This window comes from Phoxinus phoxinus, assembly GCF_949152265.1.
Source record: "Phoxinus phoxinus genome assembly, chromosome: 19".
NCBI classification, from domain to species: Eukaryota; Metazoa; Chordata; class Actinopteri; order Cypriniformes; family Leuciscidae; genus Phoxinus; species Phoxinus phoxinus.
Window position 1 is genome coordinate 1,667,225 of NC_136894.1, and position 20,000 is coordinate 1,687,224.

Below are 20,000 nucleotides of genomic sequence, written 5' to 3' on the forward strand. Positions count from 1 at the left end.
CTTTTTTTTTTTCTTTTTTTTTTTTTGTCTGTCCAGAAAGCTTATTTTATTCGATTTTGATTATATTTTTTATTGCAAATGTTTGGAGATTTTTTTTTGTTATTTTTTATTTTATTTACCTTTTTTAATTACTTTCATTTAATTGAATCTAATATAATCATTACATTATTAATATTTAGTAATTTAAGCACATTACGGTACTCACATTTAAACTTAAATTCTAAATAACTCTAAATGACTTTTAATTTTTAAAATTTCAACCACAAAACTCCACGAATCCATCCCCAAAAAACGTTTTTTTTGTATTCGTGGTTCAAGTGCGACAAAAGTCCTAGGGGTCTCGATTTGTAAAAAATCCGGGTCAAAATGACCCAAGAGAAGGATGAGACCTTGTCCTAACCAGACGCAATGTGGTAAGATTCCAGCGACAAATAATTTGTCTGTCCACACTAGACGCAACTCCGAGATGCGTCAAAATCAATCAAAACCCACAGCCAATCAGAACAGCGTGTGGGCGGAGTCTCGTGGGTAATCTTGACGGCACTCGCAAGAAAATGGATTTTCTTAGGCTACATAATCAAATTCACAAATATTACACCATTTAAACATTATATAGGCGACTGAGTTACTAAAACAATCTTTGTCAAAGAATACACTCGTTTGTTCACAGTTTGAACATTCTTGTTTCCATGTTTAATTTCAAGATCTGAGGTGAATTCTTCACTGTTGCTTTTACAGCTCAAAGCTGGAGCACTACATGATATTCAAAGTCACATGACACTCTTTTAACATTAAATAAAGCACATAAACAGTGCCTGAGGTTATCAGTGCCACACTTTGTGTTTCTTCTTCCAGCGCGACGGCGCAGAAACATAAAAACAGTTTCTAAAATAGTCGTCGCTCACGGCCGGTTAGGACAAACTCTGATTAACTTGGAGAAGAGGCTTTTATCCCGTGTAGTAGGAGTTAGGACACGTGTGAGGGTTATCTCTTTATATCTTTATAGCGCTGGTTTGGCGAGCGGCTTCTAACGCGAGCTCGATGTTGTCTTGCAGGTGGACTTCGCCTTCACGGTGTGGCAGAGTTTCCCAGAGAGGATTGTGGGATATCCGGCCCGAAGTCATTTCTGGGACAATAATAAGGAGCGCTGGGGTTACACCTCCAAATGGACCAATGACTATTCCATGGTTCTCACCGGAGCCGCCATTTACCACAGGTACTGTGTGTAGAGACACGAGAAATGAGGCCAGGACTATTTTCTGCTGCCTAAAGATCCTCCATTTAAAGAGTTTGGGTTTTTTTGGAAGAAAATAAGTAGAAGAAAATTGTGGAATAACACTTTATTCCACAAAGAAGCATCAAATTCATCAATATTTACAGTTAAACCTGATAAATGCTGTTGTTTTCAACTTTCTATTCATCAAAGTATCCTGAAAAATTAAATGCATCACGGTTTCTTCAAAACTATGAACTGTTTTCAACATTGATAATAGTCATAAATGTTTCTTGAACAGTATATCATCATATTATAGTGATTTGTGAAGGATCATGTGACACTGAAGACTGGAGTAATGATGATAAATTCAGCTTTGATCACAGGAATAAATTACACTTTACTATATATTCACATTATAATAGCTGATTTACATTGTAATAATATTTCAGAATTATTTCAGAAACCGACCCTGAACTTTTGAATGGTAGTGTAGTTTGTTTTTCTGGTTTCTAAATCACTGTAAACTCTGTTTAGCATCTGAGAGTGTTTGTGATTTTATATAGGCAACGATTTCTCGAATAGGTTTCAATTCAGTTCTGATTTGATTCAGTTTCTAGTTCGTTATTTAATTGGAGTGGCAAACAAGAGGTAGACATTTATTAAAATAATATACCTTTTGCCTCTGTGTTTAAAAAGTTAGAGAAATCCTGTAAAAGCTTATTGACATTGAACTTAATAAATAATTGAATGAAATGTTGGTGACAGAAATAAACAGTAACATCACATATCAATTTTCATAATTCTGGGCTTCTCTAAAATGATGAACTATTGGGTTTTTTAGTTTAGTTAGTAAAAAACTATTAGTTTTTTAACTAATATTTATATTTTATTTCAGCTTTATTTAAATTAACATAAATATTTTAATTAGTTTTAGGATTCTACCTGCCACCACAAATGAAAAATAATCTAATATGATGATAAACATGATTTGCAGTTAATAACCTGTTGCAAGAACACTTTAGTATTACAGAGGGCATTCAAAACATTGATTAAATACCCATTGATTATAAGTCTGATATTGGGATTTCTGCAAAATCAATATCTATTATCCAGCCCAACAAAATGTTCATTGTCCTATTGAGCTTTTGCATGTATGATGTGGTCATCTCCGCCTGTCCTTGACCATGTCCATATATTATATATATGTGACCCTGGACCACAAAACCAGTCACATGGGTCAGGTTTTTTAATTAGATGTATACATCATGAATAAAAGCTGAATAAATAATCTTTCCAGTGATGTGTGGTTTGTTAGGATAGGACAATATTTGGTCGAGACACAACTATTGAAAATCTGGAATCTGAGGCAAAAAAAATTAAAAATTGAGAAAATCTCCTTTAAAGTTGTGCATTTATGTTCACGATTGTGCTGCATTCACTCACAAAAATACATGTTTTATATATTTACGGTAGGACATTTACTAAATATCTTCATGGAACATGATCTTAATATCCTCATGATTTTTGGCATAAAAGAAAAATGGATAATTTTGACCCATACAATGTATAGTTGCTATTGCCACAGATATACCGATGCGACTCGAGTCCAGGGTCGCATATTTATAATATTATATATATTTCTAATATCTTCCAGATATTACCACTTCCTGTACACGCACCTCCTGCCCACGAGCCTGAAGAGCATGGTGGACCAGCTGGCCAACTGTGAGGATCTGCTCATGAACTTCCTCGTGTCCGCCGTCTCCAAGCTGCCGCCCATCAAGGTCACTCAGAAGAAGCAGTACAAGGAGACCATGATGGGTCAGGTGAGCGGACACTGCGCCCGAGAGTGTGTGTGTGTGTGTGTGTACAACTATCTTTGTGAGGACCAGTTTGAGTTTTAGACCATTGGATTGAGGACAAAGAGAGTAAAGTGAGGACATTTTGGCCGGTCCTCACTTTCTGAGACCCCATAAAGCCCTGTTTGAGGGTCAAGACATGGTTTTAGGGATCAGGTTACAATGAGGTTAAGGGTCAGTTTAGGGTCAGGGTTCGGGCAGTGTTGTTTTTGGCAGCCCTTTTAGACTTAGTCTTTTTGACGAAAATGCTTTTTAGTTTTAGTCACTTATAAACTTGATAGTTTTAATCAAGTTTTAGTCGACGAAAACGCAAAAAGGTTTTAGTCAATTTTAGTAAAATAAATAAATTAAAAAAAGTAGTCTTTAACAAATTCATTTAGGTTAAAAAGTATTGGAAATGGGCTTAGGTTTGACAGGTTGCAGCAAGTTTTGCAATTCATAAAACAACAGTTAACCTTAAACCCTTTGCATGATAAACTAGACTTTCTGAATAATTCGATTGGTTGGTCCTTACATGCGGTTCGTGAGGCACACACACACACTAGCACACACACACACACACACACACACACACGCAAGGTCTCTCGCTCCCTTTCTCTGCTGTGCGCGCGCTACACATGCGCGCTCTTGCTCGTTCGATCTAGATTCCGAGAGATTTTAACTAATTTGCGGGCAATTCTGAAATGATCGTACATTATGGGATTTTTTTCATTATTGATCGTACATCGTACAGAGTTCAAAATTATTGTATTTATAGGCAGAAATTACATGCACTGTGAACGTCAGACTTATAATCATTTTCGTTCCATCTCATCTCGTCAACGAAAACTCGAAAACGTCTCGTCATGTTTTAGTCACCTTGGAGCCATTTTTAGCTAGTCATCGTAACGTTATCCTCATAAAAAAAGGTGCGTCAACGAAATAATTGTGTTATCGTCATCGTTGACGAAAACAACATTGGGTTCGGGTTAGGCACTTAGTTGTGATGGGTAAGGTTACGGTAAACTGCTAGAGATTGCATTGTGTAAAATGAATGTCCTCATAAAGGTGCGTGTGTGTATGTGTGTGTGTGTGTGTGTGTGTGCGTGTGCGCGTGTGTGTGTTCGTTCCAAAGGGACGCAACAAAATTGGGACACACGAGAAAAGCCTAACTTTTAAGTTATTTATTAACAAAAGGAAAACGGTGTAGTGTCGCAGTCCGATGTAAGAAGTGTCATGCTGGATGAATCGGATCACATTCCCATCAGAAGCGCGTTTACACTCGTCGTTTCAATGTGTGTGTGGACAACATCCGGACACAGGGCAAATGTTAATGCCAAATGTAAACGCAGCCTAAGTTCGACTTTTAAAAGACGCTAATCGAGACGCGTCTTTACTCGTTTTTCAAAGTAAAACTGCTTTCTGCGTGAAGCAGAAATGGCCAAATAAGTATATGTGCATCATGATTAGACCTTAATTCCAGGTAAGATAACATCTCATGTGAAGCTAAAGATAGATCTACCACACACGACACACGATACCACACCGAGCAGAGCGGAAAAAACAAGCAGCGAGTCTATAACCCAGGACTATTAGTCAGAGTAGAAGTACACTAAACGTCATTTGATTATGAGTATATGATTTTAAACTATGCAATAGATAGACACAAAACACAAATGTATCAATACAAGAATAATGTTTGAAAGGATTAATCATAGAAATAACAGAGTAATCATAATAATCATACGCATGTCTTTTTCTTATACGCCACGTTTAACAAATGAATGAATAATTTTTACTTTTTAGTTGCATTTGTTTGGTTCTTTGTTCATCCTCAAACAATTCTTTTATTTTTATTATCATGAGGTTTTCTCACAAGAGTTCACTGTAAACTGCACACACTAAACGTCTTTAACTGGAAGTGTTCTGCTAAACTATAATTACTCAAACTCAATATATAAAAACTAAACAGAAATGTGTTCACAAAATAAAAACTAAACTAACAAAACCATTAATGAAACAAACTAACTAACACTAAACTGAAATTTATAGGAAATTTGAAAATTATATTAAAATTTAAAAATGCTAAACTATAATAACCTTGAGATCAGTTTTTCTCAGCACAAGAGATGGATCGGATGAGAGCAATAACTCTAACCTTATTCTAAAATATATTACTGACATGTTTTGCATCCAAAAGTGCCAAACCATCATTATTATCATCATATATATATATATATAGTGTACGGTTACACCCCTTGTACATTAATAAACACACTACCAGACTAACGGTTTAGATCAGAAGATTTTTTATGTTTTTAAAAAGTCTCTTCTGCTCACCAAGGCTGCATTTATTTGATTAAAAATACTGTAAAAATTGTGAAATATTATTAAAATGTAAATCATCAGTTTTCTATGTGATTATATATTAAAGTGTAATTTATTCCTGTGATCAAAGCTGAATGTTCAGCATCATTACTCCAGTCTTCAGTGTCACATGATCCTCCAGAAATCAGTATAATATGATGATCTGATGATCAAGAAACATTTATGATTATTATCAGTGTTGAAAACAGTTATTTACATTTTTATTTCAGGATTATTTGATGAATAGAAAGTTCAAAAGAACAGCATTTCTGAAATTTAAAGCTTTTGTAACATTAAACCGTTCAAAGTTTCGGGTCAGTGAGAATTATTATTTTGGAGGGGAAAGAAATATAATAAATCAATACTTTATTTCATCAAGGATTAATTAAATACATCAAAAGTGACAGTAAAGACATTTATAATGTTACAAAAGATTATATTTCAAATAAATGCTGTTCTTTTAAACTTCCTATTCATCAAAGAATCCTGAAAAAAATTACACAACTGTTTACAACAATGATAATAATCATAAATGTTGATCATCTGATTTCTGAAGGATCATGTGACACTGAAGACTGGAGTAATGATGCTGTAAATTCAGATTTGATCACAGGAATAAATTACACTTTACTATTCACATAGAAAAGTTATTTTAAATTGTCAACAATATTACTGTTTTCTATTGTATTTTTAATGAAGTAAATGCATCCTTGGTGAGCAGAAGAGACTTCTTTTTAAAAAAATCTTACCGATAAAAATGTGTATATGTATATGAGTGTATATGATCTGGTGACAAGCGTGTAATGTTGTGTGTGTGTTCCTCAGTCTTCTCGAGCCTCGCGCTGGGCCGACCCGGACCACTTCGCCCAGCGCCAGACCTGCATGAACAAGTTCGCCAGCTGGTTTGGCGGCATGCCTCTGGTCCACTCGCAAATGAGACTGGACCCGGTTCTGTTCAAGGACCAGGTCTCCATCCTCCGCAAGAAATACAGGGAGATCGAGCGGCTCTGACCCGACTGGCGGCCCTCCGTGGACATTCAGCAGGGGGCCGCGAGAGACTCTCAGGAGCCCACGGGTCCACTGTCCCTTCAGCACACGAGCAGAGGACACACACCGCAGACGACACACACACCTGACGCGCTTTAACTCTCGCGAGGGTTTCAGGGTCGGTGAACTGCACACGAGCGACGGCAGGAGGGATGCATCGTCGCGTTAGCACTTCTGAACCACGACACATCCGGATACGTCTTCTCCCGAGCCGGCTCTGCTCCCGGCTTCCGGAGGGAGTGAGCCGGGATTGTGTGCGAGTCAGCTTTATTTACAAGGTTTTGAGGAGTTGCAAAACAAGTCAATTTACAGTACAAATATCTACAAATTCTTAAATTAAGATGCATTACCTTGAGAAGCAACATGACTTAAAATAATGAGTAAAAAATGAGTTTGTGCTTAAAAACAAGAACAGATATTTGTGTGAGTCAGAAAAATGTACTTCATTTTTTTTTTTTTTTACTTGTTATTTTATGCTTAAAACAAGAACAAATATTTGTCAGTGTAGTCAGAAAAATAAACTTTGTTCACATGAAAAATAATTTTTCTGATGTTTTTTCTTGTTTTAAGCACAAACTCAAATTTACTTGAGAAGCAACATGACTTAAAATAACAAGTAAACATTTTGGGGGGTACATGAGTTTGTGCTTAAATCAATTAGAAATATTTGTCTGTGGAGTCAGAAAAATTTACTTTATTGACATTGTTTCTTGTTTTAAGCTTAAAATAACAAGTAAAATCAAAATCAAAATTAAATTGAGTCTGTTTAAAACAAGAAAAAATTAAGTACATTTTTCTAAGCACAGGCATAATTTAATTTAGATTTTGTTTTACTTATTTTATGCTTAAAACAAGAAAAAATACGTCAATAAAGTAATTTTTTCTGACTCCACTGACAAATATTTGTTCTTGTTTCAAGCACTCACTAACTTCATGATTTCTTTAGTTTTTTACTTAATATCTCATGTTGCTTCTCAAATAAAAGATCTTGATTTAAGAGCGTTTCGATATTTAAAATGAAAAGACAAAAATGCTTAACAAGAATTGTATTTTTTTATTCTTGCAGTGTAGAGGCTTTTTAATTTCCAAAAGGCTTCATCTCGATTCAATGCAGGTGAAAAGTTCACAAACGCAGAACAAATATTCCAGTGTGCAAAAAAAAAAAAAACCCAGTTATTATCGGCAGAACCGCCATTCACACACCCTGCAGTATTTCATTGCTTTTATTGTTTTTAAACGGTGCCAAGACTAATAAGTTTCCCTAAGTGGCTTTTCAAACCCTCCCTATCTAATTAATTCATGCAAATCCACCTTAAAAATGCATTTTTGTAATAATATTAATTATAATTCCCCAAATATCCTCTCAGCCAGACTTGGGAGAAGTGTCCGTCATATACAAACAAAGGCAGAGCGAACACTTCTGTGCAACTCTCCACAGCTCCGCATCGTGAGGACTTCGGGCCGTAGTGTAAGTGAGACGTCTCTCTCTCCTTTATCTCCCGTCCCTGTGAAAAATGAGCTGTCCGTCAAAGTTCAGCGGCACTGCCTCGCTCCTCGTCCTCGCGTCCGTGTGTAAAACTCACTCACAAGCGGACACGGCTAATCTATGTCCCCTGCAAAGTGACGTACACCCGTACTGGTTTCTTCATATCAAGGGAACGTGTGTTTCCAGAGAGAGGATCTTGAAGGAGAGCTTTAGTGGCCTTTACTGAAGGTGACTGGACTTAACATGTGCCAGCTGTGAGCCAAAGCCTTGGATTTCCCCTTCGCATTATCAGGAATCCGGTGATATATTTCTACACTACGTCATTCACACGCATATCTGACACTGAATGTTGTTTAGGAACCTTGCGTTGTATTTTAAATTTTTTTTTGTTTACATTGAATCGTGATTTAAAACCCTGAGAAGAAATCTGCTCATGTGATTATCCGAACCAATGAAAATCCCTGAAGTTTCGTCCATCTTGACATCTGCGTTTAGCTGGATCTTGTTATACGAGTGTGTGAGTTAATAAGTCCCTGAACGCTTCCAGTGTAATTGCGCTCTGTACCGGTTGCATTTGTCATTAGTTTTAACACAAATGGCCACATCTGGTTGAGTTTTAAGTCCGGCAAACCATTTTAAAAAATGTAATCCAGCATTTACACCCATGATTGTCTTTGTTACGTCAGTTTCATGCACACGCGTGATCCACATGTGTGTGTGTGAGAAGGTTTTATGGGCATCAAATGTCTGTATCTCTGCGCCCTTGCCAACGCCGTCGTCGTCCCGATCCGCTCGAGGCTCTTGTCCACACACACACACACACACACACACACTGATGCCGGTGTTCTTTTAATTACCCAGCTTAACGTGACAAAGCCATTCATTTGCGTCGGCCGGCTGAATGCTGCTGCTAACCACACACATGCAAGATCACCAAAGAATCTTGGCTGATGAAAACTCATGCGTTCTGTTGCTTCATTTCTCTCTGTTTAGTCCAGTCTCGAAGCGAACTGGTGAGTCTGCATACTAACTTTAACCTACGTTCTGTGATTAGCAATAAGCAATATGGATTCATAATGTCACCGATCTCTCCCTGATTGTGCCTTTTGATTCAAGTGGATTGAGTTCGCGACCCCTCGGAGGAACACGGTTGCTCACGTTCGGCTGTTAACCAGACTTGCATGACCACTTTAGACTATTTATGAGTAAATTCTGGTTTGTTTTGGGTTATTTTTGTTCAGATTTATGTTTTGCTCCCTCCTGTCCTGACCCGTCATCCCAGTAATTAACAGATGACTTTTTATAGAGGTAATAAAGAAATTGCAGAATGCCAATTTTGTATGAATGATTTATAAGAAAATGAATAAAGTCATATTTGATGCTATAATGATGTGACTTGTGTGTTGTGTTTCCAGTTAATAATCATAAAGAGGGGAGTGGAAAGAATATGATTTGATTATGATAATATTTTTCTACAAGTGTACCTCCACATTATTATAATATCGTTGTATCAACGTGAGTATATTAATTTAGAAATAACTCAAGGTTATAATTTCAGGTCAACACTTTTCACTGTGTATTGAACCGTTCATGATGGAAATCAGCATTATTGATTGTACTTATTTTTTCTAAAAACAATTTGGCTGCTTTAATATCTAATACTGAACTCGGATCATTTATTTCTGAACTTTTGTGCTGGTACGGGACACATTACACAAAGGAGGCAGTGGAGAAGTGCGTTTGGTTTTTATGTAGATATATTAACACACTAATAGTCTATGCAATGCTCCACACAATATTTTCTGCAAGTTATGATTGAGAAACATACAGTTTAAAAGTAAATATGAGCTATCACTCATGCAAAATATGAGGACTATACTGGCGTAAAAGGTTCATTTGAAGCATGGAGTGAGCGAGCCGCTCAGACCTCTAGTGTTCATCAGGGTGAAGATTGAATCCGAGGCCGATGAAGCGACGGGTTTCCAGCGTGTGTTGTTATGAATGTAGCAGAACTTCTCCATTTTGTGGCTCGCTGCTCTTCCCGCATCCGTCTGGCCTCTGAACAGCGACGCTGATGTAGTGCGTTCAAGACATGTCGGAAGGTCGTATTTACGAGTGGGAAGCTCAGGATTTTCTTCTCGAGTTTGGTAGTGTCGGGTCACACTGACGTTGTGTGTCACACAGAGTGTCTGTGACATTGTCAGGCTTTATTTACTACAAAATAAGAGAATTCCCTGCATTGTAATATAATAATGTAATATGTACTGATAAAGTTTACAGAGGCTTCATAAATTAAAAACAATGTGACTTGAACGTCGTGTGTGTGTGTGTGTGTGTGTGTGTGTGTGTGTGTGTGTGTGTGTGTGTGTGTGTGTGTGTGTGTGTGTGTGTGTGTGTGTAAACACAACTTCCAACTCGTACATACCAACTTCCCAGGAGGACCTGAACGCATCATATGTACAACACTGTGTGTGAGAGAGAGAGTGTGTTCGTGCAAGTGTGTAGTTGAGTGTGTGTGTGTGTGTGTGTGTGTGTGTGTAAGAGAGATTGTGGGTGAGTTTGTGTGAGAGAGAGAGTGAGTGAGAGAGTGAGTGTGCGAGTGTGTGAGAGAGAGCGAGAGAGAGCATGTGGGTGAGTTTGTGAGAGTGAGAGAGTTTGTGTGTGTGTGTGTGTGTGTGTGTGTGTGTGTGTGTGTGTGTGTGTGTGAGAGTGAGTGTGTGCGAGCATGTGTGAGGTGAGTGAGAGAGAGATAGAGCGAATGAGTGAGTTTGTGTGTGGTGATTTTGTGTGTGTGAGAGCATGTGTGAGGTGAGAGAGAGAGAGAGTGTGTGTGTGTGTAAGAGAGATTGTGGTTGAGTGTGTGTGAGAGAGCATGTGTGAGGTGAGTGAGAGAGAGTTGGTGTGTGTGTGTGTGTGTGTGTGTGTTTCAGCTCCTGACAGCCAGCATGGAGTTAATCTCCCAGATGAGGTTTCTGAGCTGGTCCATAATCATCTTCAGCTGCTGGTTCTTCTGTTTGAGTTTCTGTGATAAAAAAGGAAATACACATTTGTTCAGTTAATATGCAGCGTTGGTGAGCAGAACAGCAGCGTAACACAGTTTCTTTTTCAATAACACGCTGTGTGTAGCATGACAAAACGCAGCAATAACTCATGTTGTCTCACATTTATATGTAGTGTGTGTGCAGAGCTATAGTCAGTATGTGTGTACACAGTAGTCAGTGTGTGTGTTCTACAGAATCTGCAGCAACAGAAACTATATTTTACCCGAGACACAGATGTGATGATGATAATAACAGAACACATGCAGTGTTTGGATTATTTTGATCGTACCGTCTTTGTTTTTCTCTAAAGAATGACTAAATATTGATTCAGTGAAGGATTCATCACACTGATTCAAACCGCTAACGAGTTCATCATACGTCTTTTAATTTAAATGATTCATTTAAAGAACAGACTCAGAAGAGTCATTTGCTCGTGAATTAGACTGGTTGTCAATTCAATTTAACGTATCCACTTTATTTTGCAACGTGCAAAGAGATTTTCGGTATATGTGCGAGACTTCGGTTCATTAGATGTAAATAACTAAAGAATAAAGTGCAGTAAAACTACTATGATTACATGATAAGATAAAATACCATGATAAATACCAGATTGCAGCATAACAGACTGATAAATAACCACAAAATATTGATTCAGAACCCACTCAGATGATTCAGTGAAAGATTCGTTACACTGATTCAAACCGCTATTGTTCATTCGTCTTTTAAATGATTCATGAAAGAACAGACTCAGAAGAGTCGTTTGCTTCGGTTCATTAGATGTAAATACCGTAACTAGACAAATAAAGTGCGGTAAAACAATCTGTTACCTTAAATTATACGTTTATATCTGTAAAACAGATTTGAAACAATCTACATTGTTAAAAGCGCTATATAAATGAAGAAGACGACGTGACACTGATTCAAACCGCTAGTGTTCATACGTCTTTTAAATGATTCATTCATGATTCAAAGAACCAACTCAGAAGAGTCATCTGCTCGTGAATCAGACTGATCAATTAAATTCAGCGTATCCACCTTATTTTGCAACGTGCAAGTAGGACTAAACTATTTTCGGTGAATAACAAAAGTGCAGTAAACAGTAAAACTAGTATAATTACATGATGATAAGATAAAATAACAAATACCAGTTTGTAATATAAAGCAGCAAACAGAGACTTTTTTGTACAGGCAAAGCAAGTAGATAAAGTCAAGACGTTTGGATGTTTTTCGACCCAACTGAAAGGTGAACAGTGTGTATAAGACATATGACTGTAGTGTTGAACTGGACACACACACACACACACACACACACGACAGATACTCTGGCCAAAAACTGCTTGTTAAAGAGGGAGCTGTCACTCAAACTGACTCTCTTTATAACAGTGCATCTGAAGCTTCAGGGATCCCTGGTGGTGTAATAGAGCTGGGACTGTTTACTCGGCACACTTTACCCCCTTCACTATAAGCAGTGCTCTATTTAGATGCTGTAGTAGAGTACGAGTATTATTGCTGACCGTCTGTATCCCGATATAGCCTCGGTCTACACTTCTGAAATGAATAGCCCACTTCCACTGGGACAATGCACCATGTCATAAGCATTCATCATCTCCAGCTTGTTCTATTGTGGGAATATCGTGTGACTTCGGCTTGTTTTAGTGGAAACACGGTCCCTGATCTCAGGCCAGAAGCAGCGGCTGAAACCGGAGATCCATGAAGCCTGTGGATCGGCAGAGCCGGGATTGTGTCGAGTTATCCTGATGAAAACTGGAGGATTATCATCGGTCCGCTATATCTGTGGCTTTTAGAGGAACACATGAGTGGAATAGACTTCCAGTGGAGTTGAAAGACTTAAAACTTTCATTATTTGAGCTTTGTATTGCTTAGTTTGTGTACAGCGCTTTGAGAGGTTGCTTTTAAAGGTGCTTTATAAAATAAAGTTTATTATTATTATTATTAAAACAAATAACAGGTCATTGTGGTTTCTCAAAAAAGCTGAAAATATGGTTAATGTTGAATCAAAAGTGTGAACATTTATAGATATTCTGTTAGGCCTATCGTAGCTTTTTTGTTTGTGTATGTCCTATACCATTTTTAAATAAAAAATATAGGCCTAGATTAGATAAACAGTAATTAAGAATCACAAATTTGAATAAAAAATATAATACACATAAACCATATATATATATATACACACACATACATAAACTATATATATATGGTTTATGTATATTATGTTTTTTATTCAGATTTGTGATTCTAAATTATATATATATATCATACATTTTTATCTAAAAAAACCTTAATTGACAGTGTAACAAAAGACTCTTCAAACAACATTTAATAAGGAAAATTACAGCTTTTCAATTTAACATACACTACTAAAGATTTCCTTATGCATTTATTTTATTAAAAAAATACAGTAATATTGTAAAATATAATTACAATTTTAAAAAGCAGTTTTTTATGTGATGTGCATCCTGGTATTGCAGAATACAAGTATTAATAAAATATTTTTGAATGGCAATGTATAGTCTAGATAACCTATACTATATATATAACCTGCAACCTTACTGCTCAAAAGAGTTCACACACACACACACACACACACACACAAAACTGAGCTTTACAGAAGATGCATCGCGGGTAAATTGCTCACAGCAAACAATGGAGACGGCGCTTTAAAAAGGATCTGAGAGTCGCAGCTTCTGTGAGAGACGAGAGGAAAAGCCAGACTAGTAGAGCATTACACTGATCAGCCCGAGGACACACACACACACACACACACACACACACACACACACACACACACACACACACACACACACACACTGATCAGCCCGAGGACACACACACACACACACACTGATCAGCCTGAGGACACACAGCTGAAGTCTCAGCTCAGATGTTCACTGTGATGATGAAGGCTCTCGGGACACACTGGCTTCCAGCGTTTAACCCTCGTGTGCCAACACTCGCACACACGTCCAAAGCGGACAACAGCGTCCGTGTCAAAAAACTTTCATACGCATTTAAAGCTTGGAGCGCAGATTTAAGATCGGCCTCGTTTTAAACAAAACCGTGGCAGATTATTGTTTAAGTGAAAAAAGTGTAAAAGTCATAGAGGTTTAAGTTTATGAAAACGATCATTTTATATAGAATATCTCATTTATGAAACATGTTGAAACCTAAACCTGCTAGAAAAACCAAAGCCTAATTCTAAAGTTATGTTCCGGTTCCAAAAAAACAAAATTATTTGAGGTTTATATTTCCAAAATTCTATAGTTATTATGACTAGTAACTATATAATTATAGTTACTAATTTATTAACTAGTTACTAGTATAACTAAAAATAATATAATAATATACTATATAATATAATACTAAAGTTTAGTTATAATTCTAAAGTTATGTTCCAAGTTTAAAAAAAAAATATATGTATATATTTGAGGTTGATATCTCCAAAAATGAGCTTTACGTGAGATTTAGTTTGTGCGCAGTACCACATTTCCCCATTAGATGCGCGCGCACACACACACACACACACACACACACACACACACACACACACACACACACACACACACACACACACACACACAATTACAGCAGCAATGCATCTAATGGCTCTAGTCTATAATATGCAGAAGCAGAAAAAAAGGACTAAAGTATTTTATAGTGAGTATTTGCTTTATAGGCCAAACCTGAGGAAATGGCAACATCTGGTAAAAAAAATGGTAGATAAAGTTTAATTTTGAAGCCTTGCCAACAGAATGAAAGCCTATTAACAAAGATTGCATCATTTTATAGTTAAATGTCCCTGGGATTAAATATTGCCGTTTTAATGGGTTTCAATGAGGACAGTTTTGTCCAAAAGGCGCTGAGAGGAACTAGTTTGTGTTACAAGTGCAAAATAGATTTATTAAAAGTGAAATGAGGGTGAAATTGTACAATTCTAATTAAAAAATACACACATGTGCCTACATTATGCACTTGGCATTAACACAGGTTAAATGATAAAAAAAAAAAAAAAAAAAAATAAAAAAGTGAAAAAGGCAAAAATGTCTTAAATTCTGGACTCAATTTGAAAGAACACTTTATGCCAAAAAGGTTATATATAAAGGAACACTCCACCGTTTTGTGAAATAGGGCTTATTCACCGTCCTTCCTACATGTAGATAGGTGGGCAAATGCATTTTTGTCTCAGTGCATGCATTGTTTTAGTTTGGCAGGGTCGCTGCTAGCTTAGCTTAGCATAATGAATGGAATCCTTTGTTGCCAGCTAGCATGTCCTGAGTAAAAGTGATAAAAAAACCAAAAAAAAAACCTAATTACTTCTTGTGGCCTGTGTATTCACAACGATTACAAATAGCGATGCAGATTAAGACTGGGTGATTATAGGCAGATATTGATTGGGACTATATTAGGGTGAAGCACAGGCGAAGTACTGCTACTTGTGCGCAGAGATATCACGCAGCACCTGTGTTCCAGCAGAGTGTTCCTTTAAATGATTGCATGATATTTATTTAATGTTTAATAGGCCATTATTATTTCTTTCTACTAATAAAGTATAATCATGAGCTGTTTAATTCATAAAATGTAACTAGAATTGAAACAAAATAAATGAAAGTGAAATTAAATTAAATGAATGCATAAAATGGACAGCCCTAAAAAGTTCTATATGAAGTGCTTTAGTATATACTTGTTTAGTAGTTTTCTGATTATTAAAGGGACTGCTTCAAATAAAATAAATGTAATTAAATATTAAATATTGAAAAACATGTATTTTATTTCTGCTACTTTACAGGGCAACATTTCTCTTTTCATTAAGTTTAACGATGTACTAAAATAACTCAAATTAAAAAATATATAGAGATATTTTCACACACAAAAAAACATAAAAATGAACTTTAACTGAAATTAAAATGAAAAATCTAATTCAAATATTAATAAAAACTATAAAAATAACACAGATTTATGCATGTCATCGCAAATAATGTTTATAATGAACGTATTTTGTTTGTTTTGTAAGCAGGATTAATAATAATAAAAATGTAATTGTTAAAATTGATAGTAGATTACATCTGGTCTGGGCTATTTTGTTATTTTTTTGGTTTTGTTACTTATTGTCATGTCGGTGAGGCCATCTAATTTGCAATTTTTTTATTATAAGAATTTTTTATTTTCTTCATCCTACTCCTGTTTTTCTTGTCATGGACTGTATTTTTGTTGTGTTTGTTGTGTTGTTGTTGTGGCATTTTGTGTTGCATTACCATGAAAAGAGAATACATAAAAATATCAAAATGAAATTCAAAAAATATCAAAAAACATGAAAAAACACCCAAAAAACATCATTCTATTAAGAAAAAAATAATTCTTTAAGATTTCTTCTTTTGTGTTCCAACAACGCGAGGGTGAGTAAATAATATAATTCTCCTTTTTGGGTGAAATATCGCTGTAATATTTCTATCATGAACAATAGTGTGCACTACTTGGGGGTTTTGGTGTCTATAAACACAAGCTTTTGCAGAAAAACTTTGAAAACCTTCATAAAGTCTGGATTCACATCGACATCAAAGCCGTCGCATGATCATGTGAGGAAGAGTTTTGATCAAACGTGGACTTATTCAGATTCAGGTTTTATGAAGAACCACTGCACGGTTCACAAAGAAAACTGTGTTTTTCCAGAAGTGAGAAGCAGAACCGAGTCTCTGGCAGGTTTACAGGAGCGCGCTGGAGAACTGTGGCTTTAACACCAGCTAATGCTAATGCTAATGCTAATGCACGATTATTAGAGAAGGATCAAAGTGCAGAAAGTTAAGGAACACTTGTTCAGGTCTTCATTATAAAAGCTGCGAACTTTGCCTTGTGTCTCTCGACTCGGTTCAGTTATTATAATGCAGCGATTATTATAGTTATTATAATGACGTCACAGCATCTCTAATGCACACATGGAGTTCTGTTGTGATGTCAGGACTCACCCAACATTGACTGCGCTCGACTAGATCATCATTGAACCGGGAAACCTCAACATTTAGCTTTAAACTGACGATTCTGCCATCATCTGTTCACAATCTGTGTTGCTGGAAAATCATATGATCGTTTTGCCCTATGCAGCATAAGATTATTAGTAATATGAAAATCTCAAATCTGCTCTTTTTTTTATTTTTATAAAGGTCAGTTGCAATTTCATGGTTTCTAGAAAAAAAAAAATATATATATATATATATGTGTGTGTGTGTGTGTGTGTGTGTGTGTGTGTGTGTGTGTGTGTGTGTGTGTGTGTGTGTGTGTGTGTGTGTGTGTGTGTGTGTGTGTGTGACCCTGGACCACAAACCCAGTCTGGAGCCGCACGGGTATATCTGTGGCAATAGCAACTATACATTGTATGGGTCAAAATTATCAATTTTTCTTTTATGCCAAAAATCATGAGGATATTAAGATCATGTTCCATGAAGATATTTAGTAAATGTCCTACTGTAAATATATAAAACATGTATTTTTGTGAGTGAAGGCAGCACAATCGTGAACATAAATGCACAACTTTAAAGGAGATTTTCTCAATGTTTACATTTTTTTGCTCCTCAGATTCCAGATTTTCAATAGTTGTGTCTCGACCAAATATTGTATATCGGACAAATATGTATAAATCTCAATTTAAAAAAAAATTGGCCCATTTTGTGGTCCAGGGTCACAAATATATCAGATATATCAGACTATACCACTTTCAGTGATTTTGACAAATTAAATTTCTTTTAATTCTTTTTTGTGATTGACTGTTAAATTGAATAAAAACAATATAATATAAAATAATGGGGGAAAAAATATTAAAAATTAAATGAAATAACATAAAAAAATGTAAAAAGAAAAGAAAAAAATAATGCATTAAAACAAAATAATGAAAAAAATAAAACAATATAAAATACTGAAACAATAAAATAAATAAATGTAAAAAATAAATAGATAATATGAAATGATAAAAAAAAAAAAAGAATGAAACTAGGATTTCCCTAAACAGTTTTCTCTCTGACTCAGTGTCGTGTGTCTCGTGGAGTAAATGATGTGGACAGTGTGTTTTGGCATTAATGCCGTTGCTGAACATCCAAAAACTGAACTCGCTTCATCAGCGGTTTATTCTGATCAAAGCTGACGCCAGATGGCCCTGTGTGTGTGTGTGTGTGTGTGTGTGTGTGTGTGTGTGTGTGTGTGTGTGTGTGTGTGTGTGTGTGTGTGTGTGTGTGTGTGTGTGCGCGTGTGCGTGTGTGTGTGTGTGTGTGTGCGCGTGTGCGCGTGTGCGTGTGTGTGTGTGTGTGTGTGTGTGTGTGTGTGTGTGTGTGTGTGTGTGTGTGTGTGTGTGTGTGCGTGTGTGTGTGTGTGTGTTACACGAGAGGACTGCTGATGGCAAGAATGCAGTAAATGATGAGTGACGGGGAAAACGCTGCACAACTGCCCTTCACCGAGAGTCCTTCAGACATGTTGACAAGACAGCCTGTGAGAGGCAGCAAAAAATACAACTAGATTTTCACATTTTCTGAAGAAAAGCCTGCCGTTCACGTCACCTACACTACATGATGTTTGTACAACACTTTCCAAAGGGACCAAGAGCCCCATAATGCACTGAGAGATGGAGCCGTTACATATTATACTTACATAAGACAATATTATACATAACACATCCAGTACAATCCTTAACTTTGATGTTCTGAAACCCAGAGATCCCAAAGTTATACATAACAATATCATGTATACAGTAATCTATAGCTTTTTAATAAACATAGACTACCGTTAAAACGTTTGGGTCGGACTTCATATTTCTTCTGCTCACCAAGACTGCATTTATTTGATTAAAAATACAGTAAAAACAATAAAATAGTGAAATATTATTATAATGTAAATCATCAGTTTTCTATGTGAATATATAGTAAAGTGTAATTTATTCCTGTGATCAAAGCTGAATTTATCATCATTACTCCAGTCTTCAGTGTCACATGATCATTCAGAAATCAGTGTAATATGATGATCTGATGCTCAAGAAACATTTATGATCATTATCATTAACAGTTGTGCTGCTTCATATTTTTGTGAAAACGTGATAAAAAAAATTCCAGAATTATTGGATAGAACAGCATCAATTTTAAACAGCATCAAAACAAACAGCATCAATTTTAAAATATAAATATTTTGTGACAGTATAAATGTCTTTACTGTAACTTTTGATCAATTTCATGCATTCTTACTATATAAAATACAATAATTTTCCCTTAAAATACAGTTTTACAGTAAGGTTTATTAGTTCACATTAGTTAAATACCTTAGTTAACATGAACTAAGAATGAACAATACTTCAGCATTAATTAATCTTAGTTAATATTAATTTCAACATTTACTAATACATTATTATAATCAAAGGTTGTATTTATTAACATTAGTTAATGCATTGTGAATTAACATGAACAAACAATAAACAGCTGTATTTTTATTAACTAACATTAACAACGATTAATAAATACTGTAACATTCATGTTACTTAATACAGTAACTAATGTTAACTAATGAACCTTATTGTAAAGTGTTACCGTATTTCTGTTTCTCGTGCTTTAAAAAAAAAAAATTGAACGGTAGTTTTTTTATAAGGAAAATGTATTTTATCTTATGAAGGATGCATGAAAATGATCAAAAGTTACAGTAAAGACATTTATAATGTAACAAAATATGTATGTATTTATTTTCTGACATGTTCTCAGCAGTGAACAGAGGCCGAGTGTGTAAATGTCACAGTATTGCAGAGTCTGCATTGATCCGCAGCGTTTCTCTCGACACCAGACGGCTATTGTGTGTATCAAACCTTCATGACCATTCCCTGCACGCCCACTCCATCTGAGAACACACACACACACACACACACTCACACACACACGCTCAAACACACACACACACACACACACACTCACACACACACTCACTCACACACGCACACTCACACACACACACTCTCACACACACACACC

At 36.0% G+C, this 20,000-nt stretch overlaps 2 protein-coding genes across 2 annotated transcripts in view; one reads left to right on the forward strand and one right to left on the reverse strand.

The window, feature by feature from the left end:
• ext1b (exostosin glycosyltransferase 1b) overlaps positions 1-9,331 on the forward strand; it is a 109,736-nt gene extending 100,405 nt beyond the window's left edge. Inside the window, 4 exon segments of the mRNA XM_079591613.1 lie at positions 1,007-1,030; positions 1,033-1,216; positions 2,871-3,042; positions 6,247-9,331. Coding sequence (XP_079447739.1) covers positions 1,007-1,030; positions 1,033-1,216; positions 2,871-3,042; positions 6,247-6,432 — 566 coding nt within the window. The 3' untranslated portion in view covers positions 6,433-9,331.
• Positions 9,332-9,683: 352 nt separating this feature from the next.
• Positions 9,684-20,000, reverse strand: part of med30 (mediator complex subunit 30) — a 29,162-nt gene continuing 18,845 nt past the window's right edge. Inside the window, exon 5 of the mRNA XM_079591620.1 lies at positions 9,684-10,976. Coding sequence (XP_079447746.1) covers positions 10,881-10,976 — 96 coding nt within the window. The 3' untranslated portion in view covers positions 9,684-10,880. The remainder of the gene's footprint in view (positions 10,977-20,000) is intronic.